Source organism: Sceloporus undulatus, chromosome 2, assembly GCF_019175285.1.
Source record: "Sceloporus undulatus isolate JIND9_A2432 ecotype Alabama chromosome 2, SceUnd_v1.1, whole genome shotgun sequence".
Classification (NCBI taxonomy): Eukaryota; Metazoa; Chordata; class Lepidosauria; order Squamata; family Phrynosomatidae; genus Sceloporus; species Sceloporus undulatus.
Genome location: NC_056523.1, coordinates 232,442,643 through 232,456,730, shown reverse-complemented (window position 1 = coordinate 232,456,730; position 14,088 = coordinate 232,442,643). Strand labels below are relative to the sequence as shown.

Genomic DNA, 14,088 nt, shown 5'->3' with positions numbered 1-14,088 from the left:
AGTGGAGTGGTATGTGGCTTAGTCTAATGTAGGTCCACATGTGGAACTGTTATGCTACCCTGAGACATACAAGATTGTGGCCAGTGTGTATCTGTCCAATGTGCCCATGTATCTGATTGCTGACTTCTCAATAAATATAGTCAACCCTGATTCTGTTCATTTTAGACCAATTTATAGAGATTTTCATGAATGACATGTGTACATGTTTTTAAGAATATTTCTGCATTTGAATTTTACCAATTGAATTACTCTATTTTATCCTGAAAGGCCTTTAAGCACCCAGAACTGCTGGACAGATGCTTGTGGTGTACACTGGAGGGTCAGTTTGTGGACGCTATGTACTGCTACCTGTGGCAACTATGGTTTCCAATCTAGACGAGTGGAATGTGTGCGTGTTCACACCAACAAACCAGTACAAGAGCACCTCTGCGCCTGGAGAGCAAGGCCAGCTAACTGGCAACGCTGCAACATCACCCCATGTGAAAACAGTATGTCCAGCATTACCCTCTGTAGAAAAAATTACTACCCAAATATGTGAATTTCTAAACCTAGTCACATTTTGCCCTTGACAGTGGTGGTACCTAGTATGCTTGTAAGAGTTTTACCACTGTTTATGACAGGTTAATCCCAGATAAAAATTTCCTGATTAATGGCTTGAAATTAATCAAGTCAAAACATAAAATTTATTTACCGTATATACTTGACTATAAATTGAGAAATTTATGCCCCAAAATTGACCCTAAAATCCTGAGTCGATTTATATACAGGTCAATACACTAATACTGTGAATTCAAAGGCTTTCATGGCTGGCATCCATAGTTTTTTGTCGGTTTTTCGGACTATCTGGCCATGTTCTAGAAGAGTTTATTCCTGATGTTTCACCAGCATCTGTGGTGGGCATCTTCAGAGAATACACTAATAAAACACCCCATTTAACTCCATTTCTTTCTCTTTGCAATCTGATTTTAAAGCTTTCTCTTCCCATAAAAGAAATATCCATTTAACTCTACTTCCTTTCCTCCCCAATCTGATTTTCAAATCTGTCCTTCATGACCTGGAAAGTGGTGTCAGATGGTGAGAGTTTTACCACTGTTTTAGTTCTCCTTCTTGGGAAAGGTCTGGAGAAGGAGGAACGGAAGTGGTGTTTTCCGCTTTCCTTCCGTTGTTATAGGCCCCTATGTTTGACCCTCAACTTATCCATTGGTCATATCAAAATCCATGATTTTGGCCCTAAAACCATCCCTCGACTTATATATGAGGTCAACTTGTACACAAGTATATACGGAATGTTTTGTATACACCTTATAAACATAATCTGAAGGTAATTTTATAGATAATGTTGTTAATAATTTTGTGCATGAAACAAAGTCCGTGTACACTGAACCATCAGAAATCAAAGGTGTCACTATCTCAGCCACCCTTGAGGACAATTTTAAATTTTGGAGGATTTTGGAATTCCAGATAAGGGAGATTGAATCTGTATTAGTAATACAGTATTTTGCTAATCACTGTTTTTTAATTGGGCTTTTTTGTTGGGCTGCTCATCAAGTAACTACAGGAAAAATTGGCATTCCCTCATACAAGGGAAGTTATAGCTCTTCCAAATGTTTTGTTCTGGTGTTGTATATATTTTCACTAGAGATGTAGAAAGATCTCAGACTTAATTTCATAGGCTTTCTCAAAATTCCACCTCCATTCTTGTGCCATTTCTATTATCGTATTATCAGGCTACAAGATGATGGCAGACATCCACTTGGGCACTTGCAATGCATAACCATTGTAGCGGTGCAGCTATGAGTGACTCCTGGCCTGACCCCTCTCCCAATCCCCACTTACCAGGCAGCAGCCACTGCAATCAATGAAGTGCCTTTCATACTGAAATGGTATCCCTACCACAATTCTCTGTTGCACTGGAGATCACTTGTACATATTTTTATCAATTTGCTTTTTTAAACAGACAAATCATTTTCTATATATTTATTTCTCCAAAATGTGCCACAAACCTCACAAACAGGCAGTTTCTGAGGCAAGGTGAAATCCTTTTCCATCCAAAAGCTTTACTACCAACTTCTGGAGACAAGACTCCAGCAACACTCATCACTTGATGGGAAGAGATAACAGTGCCATTGTTAGAATTCAGGGACTTGGCCGCATTAGTCTAGAATATTAGGATACAACAGGGTCTTCTATCAGTATGCAAAGGAATCTTGTAGCACCTTGGAAACTACCTGAGCAAAAGAAGTTGTAGCATTAGCTTTTCTAGACTTGGTCTACTCAGATGCATGGGCACTAGTTCCCTCTATGCATCTAAGGAAGTAGATCAAGTCTATCAATGCTTATGCTACACCTTTTTTTTGCACAGTCAGGGCCCGAACAGACAAGCCAAAATAAAGCTGCTTCAGGTGACTTTGGAGGTATGCTGTTTAAATGACACATGCATCCTAAGAGGCCACAAGCTGTGCCAAAGCTGTGCTCCAGTCCTTAGGACTGGAGGATGGCTTTGGTACAGCTTCCAACCTCTTAGGATGCATGCAACATTTAAACAGCATACCTCCAAAGTGACCCAAAGCAGCTTTATTTTGGCCTGTCTGTTCAGGCCCTTAGTTTCCAAGATGCTACAAGATCCCTTTGCATAGTGCTGTCGTTAGTTTCTCATTTAGTAAAAGATATCTGGAATCGGCTAAAAGATCATCTTTTTGGAAGGGAGAATGGAAGCTCTATTAACATACAGGGAATTATTTTGAGGGTGTTCAAATACCTCATTGCAACCAAATGAAGGAAGAAAACCTCATAATATGCCAGCTCTGCAACTAACCAGCAAATGAAAATCACTTGCTGAATCCTGTTGATGCACTACATTAGCCATTTCACATTTTTCAGGTGTCAGAGATGTACAGGCAAGGGAAGGCAAATAAAACCTGCCAGCTCTGGGTAATCTATTTCTCCACTGCCTTCCATCCTTCACAACTGCTATATCCATGGCCTTTTGCCTTCTGCCACCAACAGCTATGCCAGCCTAGTACACCAACAAAAATCTCGCCCTAGGTTGCCTTTTTTAAAAAATTAAGGGAAAGGTGACAATATTATACTTTTCTTTTTTCTTAGATGAATGCAGAGACACCACTAGATACTGTGAGAAGGTAAAGCAGCTAAAGCTCTGCCAACTCTCACAGTTTAAATCACGCTGCTGTGGGACGTGTGGAAAAGCATGAAGGTGGCAGCGAAAGAAAATATGAATTTGGCAGCCACACCAGCCTTGCTCTCCTTTGTTACTGAGAAGGGCTCCTTGAGAAAAGGAAAATTGGAATAGAATTGCCTCATTTTATTTATTTATTTTTCCTCTCTCTTTTTTTCTTTTTAAGAAATCCCTTTTAACTGATTTTTTTAAAAAAAAAAAAAAAGAAAAGACCTTGACAAGGTTTCCCTTCTAATGAGGTTGGGAGACAGAAATGCAGCAAGTCACAGTTCATTATGAAGCTGGAGACCAAAAGAGAGAGAAACTGAGAGAGATGAAGCAATGAAATTCCCTAGAAGACGTCACAGCTGACCTTGATGGAGTGAAGGAACATGCAGAAGCACACTTGAGTACATGGACTCCAAATGTCAGTATATGAATCAGGATAGGACTAAACCCACTTTCACAAAACCAAGGAGTAAAGGGAGGGGAAGGGAGGGAGTTGTCTGACTGATCAATGAAGCAACCTTGCAAATAGCTTGCCAGCAGGATGTGATTACACTCTGTGGTTATCCAGTTTTGCATGGTGCTACCACTTGGGAAGTTAGCTATCTGTGATGTTGAGTGAAGAGCATTTTCACACATCCTTCTCCATTCAGAAATAGGGGGAACTAGAAGAATTGTAAAATGCTTACCACTGGAAAGGTTGCTACAACCAACCAGGTGTCAGACATGGTAAATAGTTGTGTGTATTCATCTAATTAGTTCAATACGATCCAAACAATTCAGGGGAAAGTTGTACAGATATACCTCAGTTAAAAAAGTTGATGTGTTCCTGGACATTATTTCTTTAACAGAAAATTTGCAACCAGAGGCAGAAATAATATGGAAACAATAGGGATAGCTTCCTACACCACAAAAAAAAAAAGAGCAGTTCAGCATGTTTCTGCAAAAACTTTATTCAAAGCTAATAATATGCACACATGAATTGAAACACCCAGGTCAGGTGAGCCTTGCATATATATACAAATATATTTTGACCCTTCTAGAAATCACTTGAAAGCTTCTTCCAAAGTGCATTCAGAGATTATTATTATTTTATTTCACCAGGCTCAATTTTTCTTAGGATTTCCATTTTGGTGGCAACCTTGTAGGTTTATCTTTTCTAGCATGTTGGAGGTAGCTGTTGAGGCAAGCTTACCTGCTCTCCCTTTTTCTCTCTGTTTTGCTGTTCATACATGTCAGTAAGGGATTATGGAGACAGCTGCCATTTACCTTGTGTGTTGTAAGCAGGCATACATGACTATATCACAATCAGCTACAATAAAATCCCATTCTTTCACAGCTCAAGTTTTATTGCATTGTTTATGGCAGATAAGCTACTAGACGCCAACATTAAAAGTCTGCTTCTCCAGGTTTTCTTCATCGTTTTCCCCATGCCAATGCTGCTAAAAAAAATCCAGCTAGACAGAGGTTGAGAAAGAAAGGGGATTGAGCCTACATTAAAGGTCTCTATAAAAATGAACTTCTTTGTCAGAGGCTTTGTTAACTGAGGTATACCTGCATTTTTCGGGACTAAATTGGCCATGTTTTGTGGATATGCTGGTGGGGTTGGGAGGGTATTCTCATTTTTCCATACTTTGATTTAATCTGGTGTTGCATCTATGTTGTACTACACCTTCGGACTTCCAGCTTCTTGTCATGCTTAACAACCCTGGAGAAATGTAAGCTCCATTTAAAGTGATGTAGCTGCAATGACATTTTTAACAATTCAAGTGGCATATCCTTGTTCCCTGATCAAAAACATAGTTTTGGAAGAAAGGGACTCCATTTGTGTTGCAGTTCATCGAAGAAGGAAATGTGTAGTAATAATCGATAAGGAGGTGTGGGCCAGAGCCCAGAAACAGGAATGGGATATGACTGCACAGATCATTTGGGAGCGTGGGGGAGGTAGTGATGAATGAGACATGCAATCTATAGTGTTTATTCATTCCTGTCCTTGCTTCATTCTACTTTAACACAATCAGCACATTAGAATGGAAAGTTGCTGGAAGAGGTTCCATAAGTATGGCATGAAGTTTAAAATGAAGCAGTGACGACTGTGCAGGCATTATTAGCATACTGCCACACAATGAACCTAGGTTACTATTGCATGATGCATGAATTGATAGATAGGTGGTTTTATTCTTTAAAACACTCAGACCTGGTGGAACTAATGGCATTGTGCTCTCAGCTGAAGTAGCTGAAAAACCAAAAGGACTGTTGAGCTAGAGTCTAAGTCCAAGCGAAACTTACTTTTCAGCATTTTTTTCTGGATCCGAGTATTAAGCAGGTTGTACTGACAAGGTAGTTAAGTTGCACTACATTGCCCATCTCAGGCACATCTCAGCCACACCTGTGGAGAAATTGATAGTCAACTACTCTGTAGTGTATCCTCATTCTATGAATTCAGTAGGTTTGCTTTCTGAAGCCTGTCAGATATGGGTTGCAGTCCATGATGCCAATGATGGGAGTTGCACACCTATGTTTGCAGATTGCTAAGGAGCAGAAGTAATGGATGCCCAGTTTGTTCAATGCAGCTGGCATGCTTCCTCTGTGTAGCATCACTACAGTGTGTGGGGCAGAAAGAGAGCAATAGAGGAGTTGCTGAGATTCTTTGTCATACATAAATTTACTCTAATGAGTAGTTATTTTGCATGCCAAGTGGATTTGTTAATGTGGAACCCAGCATTATGACATGCTTAGCTTCTTCAAGTCCATGGAAATCGATAGTGTCCAGGAAGAAATGCTCAAGTAGTTGTGGGGTAAGGAGAAGAGCTGAATTGCAAACGTTGGATCTGAATTTCTTCCATCTAGGTGGGTTCTCCATTTCTGGGATTTTGATTGAGCACTAGCTCTATAAAAGAGCTTAGCTGTGCCTCAGGTGTCTCCGAAATGGGGCCCATAGCTTGTGCTCCAGTAATAAAACACAGTTCAAGGTAGCATTGACAGGTTACAGCTTTTATTACCTGTGTATTTTAAAGCAAGTCTGGAAGTTCTCTGGTGAGGTCAGCGTCAGGTCCGTCAGATTAAATTGCCTCCTGTTTTGGGTCATTACAAAATGTATCTGGCAGGGAATACACTCTCTCTTTGGATGGGTCTCTGAGCTCCTGAGTTGCTCTGAATCAATGCAACATTTATTTAAGAAAAAAAAAGAATGTCTTCTATGTATGTAAATGTACCTTTTGTGTATATTTATTAGAATTTCTTGTATAAAAAGTGCAATATGAATAATTGTACATTATGCTGTCTGTCCAGATGAAAACTATTGGGGGGAGCACTTTTCTTTTATCCCTCTGCATTGGTTATTTTGTTTTTTGGCGCTTTTTTTTTGTAGTATCAGTGATAATGTATCCTCCCTTCCTTATTTTTAACTGCACTTGTGTGTATCCTTTATTTCATTGCATACAGAATAAATTGCAATGCAGAGGGTGGGGTTGGAGAGGGATTTTAAATTGTCAAATGAGCAGTTACAAATAGAACAAAGGGGTATATTCCTAACTGACGTGGTAGCTGTTTTTCCAACAACAGTAATGAGCATGCTTAGCAGACTCCTCAATAGCTACAATCATTGGGAGAACCATTGGTGCTCACTCTATAATAATTCTGTTCAGATGACCTTCTTAGAGGTTAGACCCTTCATCCAAGGTGCTTTGCTGTGCTTGAAGGAATGTGCAAGACTCTTGTGCAACCTGGTTTTCTTGTTCTCGTCAGTACAGAGGGATGCTCTGTGTATACTTCCCACTATTGCTCCCTCAATGTACTTGACTAGAGGAACCCTTGGAGCTCAGAAAGCTCCTCCAGATGGATATTAGAGGGCTTCATGCCCTCAGGGGGTCCTTTTCACATAGCATAATTATAGTGCTATGATTCCATTTTAACTGCCATAGCAACATCCTGTGAAATCCTAGGATTTGCAGTGTAGAGAGGGGTCTTTAGAATTCTCAACCAGAGCCTCCAATCAAACACCATGACTCCATAGGATGCAGCCATGGCAGATAAAGTGGTATCATAGTGCTTTAGCTGTAATGGGAAAGGAGTGTCCAAGTAGTCCCTGGTATGGAGTAAATCCACATCATTTAGTCTCCACTGAAATCAGTGGCAGTAGCACTGTTTTTCACAGTGCTGAGTTGCACCCATGGGCTGGCGGGGCCACTTGGCCACTTTGCATGCCATGGCCACGATCTTCTGCACAGAGCGCCTGCATAAAGTCCCACTGAGACTGACATGTTTGTAACTGCAAAGGCTTGCAGCCTATGAATGTACAGTAATTGCAAATGTTTGTCTGATGAATTGTGACCTAATAGCATCTGTGTAAGTTTCTTAAGGTTGACAAATATTACAGGAGGCGGCTTCCCTCCCTTTACAAAAAAAAAATCTTGTTTATATAATTTCTTTTGTACAAATAATGCATCTTATTTATTTAATTTCTCTTGTCTGATTGGTTCTTTGTGGAGCCTTTGGAATTACCGATAGCTTGGGTTATGTTTTGTCTGATATCTCAAATGGGTTGTTTTAAAAACCTTTCTTTAAACACCTATGTTGGGGGGGGGAGGCTAAAATTGCACCTGCCAGGGCTGTTAGCATTTCCAGTCGCCACAGTGCCTGTGTAGAATCCTAGAACCTTATTGCATGAGAAAAGAAAACCAAAATGGAGCAGAAGAGTAGCGGCTTTCTCCGTGCCTCTCTGCATGTCGTCATAGCAATTCCATTCTCTTCTTCAAGGAGACAGTCATAAAAGCATGTCTTTTGTTGTGCTGGAAAACTCTGTTTGACAAAAGGCATGCTTTTATGACTCCCTCCTTCAAAAAGAGAACCAAAGGGATGCAATGGCCTGCAGGGAGCCATGAAGAAAGCCACTGATCCCCTGCTCTATTTTAGCATTCTTTTCTCAGGCTCAGAAACTAGGAAAGGATTTCAAACATCTGCTAGTCCAGTTCCTTGGTAGCACATGAAATCTGCTCATACATTACTTATTCCTTTGGGCAGGGCAGGGCAAAGTGTACTCTTAGGCTACTGTTGTCTTCCTGGTGTTGCTGGGGCTTTTTGGTTTGTTTGTTTGTTTGTTTTTGCATGAGGTGTGTAGCAAGGGGTGCTGCCCTAAAAAGTCTCCTGGGGTGATCATATAATCACCTAGCTTCTCACAGTTGCCCACTCCTGCTTTAGTGACTGGATGGCCTCCTAAGAAAGGTATGTACACTGTTAGTTTTGCTCTTTGTCTTGAAGGTCCTATGTGCACAGGACTCTGTACATGTACACACACACATCGACATAAGCAGTCCACATCCTGAATTACAAGATGCACACACAGACCCAGTGGTCTGTGCGTGTGTAGTTTTCTAGGCAGACAAGACTATGAGCATATAGATAAAGTTGGGGTGCTGTGAAGATAGCAGAAGCAGCAGATGCAAACTTGAATGTCACCATTATTACATATTTGTTGTGTTGTTGTGTGCTTCACGTCCTTTCCGACTTATGGTGATCCTAAGGCAAATCTGTCACAGGGTTTTCTTGGCAAGATTTGTTCGGAGGGAGTTTGCCCATACTGCTGACTTAAAATACAGGGTGTACCCAAAAAAATGCATACGTTTAACAGCTTCATGTTGTTGGGGTACCTTAAAAATAAAGCTTATGCTACAAAACCAAATACATCTGAAGCATTTAAAAATTACAATAGTAGAAAAGTGTCAAGAAACATTTTAGGTGAAGCTTTCAACTCTGTGATTCAACAATGTGAGCAATGCATTGCTGAACAGGGACAACAATTTGTACATAAAATTGTGATGTTAGATGGAATTTGTAACTCTGATTAAATCATTATTATAACATTTATTCTTCAACATAAATGTATTTACTTAGCCTTCGCCATCACTACTATTAGCTGTTAAAGGATGTATACGTTTTTTTGGGACGTTGTGTTATTCATACGGCTAAAGTTCACAGTATTTACAGTTGGGTTACTAAGTCACTAAAGTCCAAATAGATGCGTCATTAATTTACATTTGCATTTAACATAAATTTTCAGTTTCTATGGTTGGTAATTGTGGACGATAACAAAGGCTGTGCTAAATGTGACAGAAGTATTTCAGAAGTGGATTTATTATAGGATGTTAAAAAATTCCTAGAATGAGAAGTTGACCAACAAAAAATTACTAAACAGAATGTGCAAAGACCAGGAAATTGTAAAACACAGAAAACTTAAATATTTTTGTCATATAATTGAAAACGAAAAATATAGATGGTGAAAATTGATTGTCAAGGATAAAGTGATTGGGGAAAGACCTGTAGGAAGAATATTTGTCTGTTGAAAAAAATGTTTGGATGCAAAACGGTGTCTTTGTTCTGAGCAGCCAAGATAGTTTGGTCATGATCATGTCCAACCTAAGTATAGTGGGATATGAAGTGGGGATATTTAATATGAATGCTCAAAATAATGCAGATACCGTAATGGGGAGGGGGAATAATTATTAAGACCTCAAAAGAGTGGAGGGAACTAGAAACCTCTTTCCTCATGATTTGATACCATGGAACCTCAGCTATTTTCACTGGGGAACAAAATCCCCCTATGGAGCCAAATGATTGAAAATAAATGTGATTCTGCAGCACTAGACTTGTTACTCACCATCCCACCTAGTTATACATTGTGCACTATATATATTTTAAAAGAAAGAACAAAACCTCAGACTTTTTTAAAGTTAGCCATTATTAAAAGAGTGAGTCAGCATGTTGTTCATTTTTAACAATTTACTTTTAGATACTTTTATTTTTTTAAAAAAATACATTAAATACCAAAATGGCAGAAAATGAAAATGATTTCATTAAGGTTATGCATTAGGTACCAACCACAGTTTCTCACAGCTAGTTCTTGTTATCATTGTTATGTTTATTTGATATCCTGCCTTTTCCTAGTTCAGGAAGTTCTTCCTAATGTTCAGGTGGAATCTTTTTTCCTTTAGTCTGAATCCATTGCTCCAGGTCCTGTTCTCTGGAGCTGCAGAAAACAAACTTGTTCCATCTTCAGCATGACATCCCTTCAAATACTTAAACATGGCTATCACACCAGCTCTTAAATTTATCTTCTCCAGGCTAAACCTATCCAGTTCCCTAAGGCCCGTTACAGACGGGCATAAAGTACATCCCCAGGACGTACTAGGGTTAGGAAACGGCGTCCATTCCCGACGCCCTAACCCTAGTACATCCTGGGGACATACAAAATGGTGGTGCCCATTCTACATGGGCACCGCCATGGGGACGTCACCACCACGCCGCCTCCAAACAGGGTGCCCCTTTCTGTGTGTCCCCACCACCGTCGGGTGTCCTTGGGGCATGAAGCCCCAAGGACACCCCTTTCCAGGCCACGGGAAAGCGGCCTTTTGCCGCTTCCCCATGGCCTGGAAAGTGGCGGATCGGGGCCTCAGAGGCTGCCGCTCTGGCAGCTGAGGCCCCAATCCGGCAGGGAAAGGGCCGGATAGAGGCCGCCCCAAAAGGGCGGTCTGTAACGGGCCTAAGTCTCTCCTTGTAGTCTCTCCTTCACCATTTTCATTGCCCTCATTTGGACATGCTGAAGCTTGTCAATATTCTTGAATTGTGCCCAGAACTGGACACAATATTCCAAGTGAGATCTGACCAAAGCAGAATAGAGTGGTATTATTACTTCCCTTGATCTAGACCCTATACCTCTATTGATGCAGCCTAGAATTGCATTGGCTTTTTTTAGCTGCTGCATCACACTTGACTCATTTTCAGCTTGTGATCTAGGACTCCTAGATCACTTTCAGATGTACTGTTGTCCAGTCAGGTGTCCCCCATCCTATATCTGCTGGTCTACTATCTGGGATCAGGCTTTAGACCCAGTCCTTTCCTCAGTCTGGAGCTGAGCCTACCAAAACTGAAGAATTTGCACCTTCATTTGCTTGGATATGACCCATGCATAAAAGAGACTCCAGGCCAGGCTCAAAGAGCAGGTAAATGTATATGTAAACAGGTAGCACACATTTATGTAAAAGATAAACAGTAAAAGATGAGAGCTAGTGTTGGTCCAATGTGCCCACACTAAAAAGATTGGGGACCCCAATCTAACTCTAATCCACCTGGAACCAAATCATATTTAAGCATGACTATTGAGGACAAACAGGATAGCTAATATACCAACAGCACTTTTCTTTATAGTGCTGAGCACTCTCTGAGCGGTTTACAATGTGTTAGCCAATTGCCCCCAACAAGCTCGGTACTCATTTTACTGACCTACAAAAGGATAGAAGCCTGAGTCAACCTGGAGCCCTGCGGGATTGAACACACAACATTTTGGCTGCAATACCAGCATTTAACTGCTGTGCCACCAGGACTCTGATGGTGGATGACATCCAGCAAGTGGAGTTCTAATAATTCTTCATTAGCTGTCATCATCTGCTTGCAATTATAAGGCCCCCAAAGCATATTGGCCCATTTCAAAGCAAACGTTGGCTCACCACACACATACAAGGCAAGGTAATGTCTGTGTGCTATATTCAACCGAGGGCTTTTCTTCAACCACTTCCAACTCTCCTGCATGGAGGATTCAGTTCTGCTTGCTGTGGATTTACAAGAGGAGGGAGAGGGTTAGCACCATCTGAAGCAGCTTCACACTTATTTTATGACAGATTCTCCCTGTAAAGGACTGTTGCTGTGGAAACCAATGTGACAATTCTGTCCTGTGAGGTTCACACTTGGCTGTGCTATGACCTTTTTTTTTTTTTAAATGAGCAATAACTTAAAAGACTGACAAACAACATATTTAAACTACAGCGTTTGCTGAAAGTGGCGAAACATTTGGCATGAAATGAACAGCCAGCAGTCCTACACAAATCACATTGCTTGGCATTCACAATTGGAATTACAAATGTGTAACCTAGAGTTACACATTCATGACTGGTTCATAGTCATGATCCCTTAATATTCAATAATGTAGGGGATATGTAGAGATTGTGAAAGTCCCCCATTTCGAACTGTCAGGAACCAAAGACTGCTCCCTGTTGATCATGATGCAGCAGACGGACATTTCTACTCCCTCTGTCAGATATCTCTGATGTGAAGAGGAATTATGACAAAGATTTTGCTTCTGGCTATCTCTGGATCTTACCTAAGTACCTGTTGAAATTCACAGAAATGCACATTATCACACATGTGGCTGGCCGTCTGCTTCCCATGCATTCAGTGGCTGCACATGGAAAGAAGGTGAATAGATGCAAATAATTTGCACAGAAGAGTAAAGACAATTAATCGTTGACGCGGATGTGTGAAAATGAGCACCAGTTCGCATAGTACACGTGCGTGTAAACTAGCCACAGTCCAACACTCAAATCGCTAAGCCACATGGGTTCCCTAGACACAGCTGATAGTCAGAGACAGACTAACAAATGTGGTGTGATAATAGGGTCTGGCTGAAAGGTAATTAGGTGTCGGTGGGCTGGGATTTGATGCACATAACATTTCGTTTTTGGAGCGCATTTATTTAAATGGGGATAGCAGCACGGTTTGCACTGTAGGTATGCTTGCAATAAAATCATGTGGGAATTACTAATTTCTGCTGCACACGCATACATTCCTCTGATCCTATAAAAGAGTCTGTTGCCTTGAGATCCCTCAGGAGTGTGGAGGTGAGCTCATTCTCCAGTCCCAAAGGTCACCCCAAAGGCCCAGGAATGCCATGTGAAGCAAAGAGACTGGAGGAACTGTGAATAAGTGAATTGCTAATGAAGGAATCCAGACGTTCTTCCTTGTTATTGAAGGAAATGTTTCAATGGTTGGCTTGAGCAGTAATTTGGTCTGAGCTACACCAAATGGTTATTTTCAACCCTCCCTTTTCTAAAAAAAAAAAGCTATTTGGAAAGCCAATGTTATTGGTTTAAGCAAATATCCTGTAAGGTTGAAAGATTCTTATTAAGCACACTTTGCTTAGTGAAATATTTATGGGATCGTTTTTTTTCTGCTAACAACGATCAACCTAGTGATTTTTATTACCAAGAGAAAAGGGGACGAAACTAGTTTCCGAAGTGGGAAGGACAAACTATTGCAAATTAAATCCAGTTGGACTCGGAAAGAAAAAAAATGCTGAGCAAAGGTAAACTTTTAAAATGTGATAATCATCCGCACCACACAATTATGACACTTTAATATCACTAATTTCCCCAGTTCCATCCCATAGAATTGTGGGACTTTGGGTTTGTTTAAGAGTTATTCAGAATTCCTTGCCAGAAAGCTCTAATATATTTCTGAGGAAGGCACCTCGAAAGAAAGAAAGAAAGAAAGAAAGAACTACAAATCCCAGGATTCCATAGGATGGACAACTAGGTGTTAAAGTGCTATCAAAGTGCTATCATTTTGCTTTGTGGATACCCTCCGAGCACACCGATTTTGTTAGTAGTAGCTAGGTATGTTTTCAGTCCCATCCTGAGCTCTGGAACACATTGCCTTCAATAATGTAACACAGCAATTTCATGTATGTCTACTCAGAATTAAGTCTTCAACTCAATGGGGCTTAACTTCTAGATCAGAATGCACAGGATCATAACAGTTGAGGGGCAAACTAAAAGAACTCTTTCTAGATGGCATCACAATAAGCAAAGTGTGTTTGAGTATTAGTACATGACCACGAGGGCCCCTTGCCATATCCTAATAGCCGAGGTGCAATTTCATTGAGTATTTTTAGAATTTCGTCCTTGCGATGCTCTGCAATTTGGACTAGATTTCCTCAGGACTGAACTTCAAGGTTCATAGCAAAAGGGAAAGAGACAAAATGTCTATGTAGGTCGAGTTGCCAACTGTTAAGGGGACTAAAACCCAACCTGGCTGTGATTTTACTGGCAAGTGTGTTCTGCCTCTACCACAAAACTTGC

The 14,088-nt window shown here is 40.6% G+C and overlaps 1 protein-coding gene across 1 annotated transcript in view; it reads left to right on the top strand.

Moving 5' to 3' along the window:
* Window positions 1–7,641, top strand: part of ADAMTSL1 (ADAMTS like 1) — a 628,141-nt gene extending 620,500 nt beyond the window's left edge. The window contains exons 29-30 of the mRNA XM_042452391.1: window positions 268–488; window positions 3,106–7,641. Of these exons, the coding sequence (XP_042308325.1) occupies window positions 268–488; window positions 3,106–3,212 (328 nt within the window). The 3' untranslated portion in view covers window positions 3,213–7,641. The remainder of the gene's footprint in view (window positions 1–267; window positions 489–3,105) is intronic.
* Window positions 7,642–14,088: the final 6,447 nt, after the last annotated feature.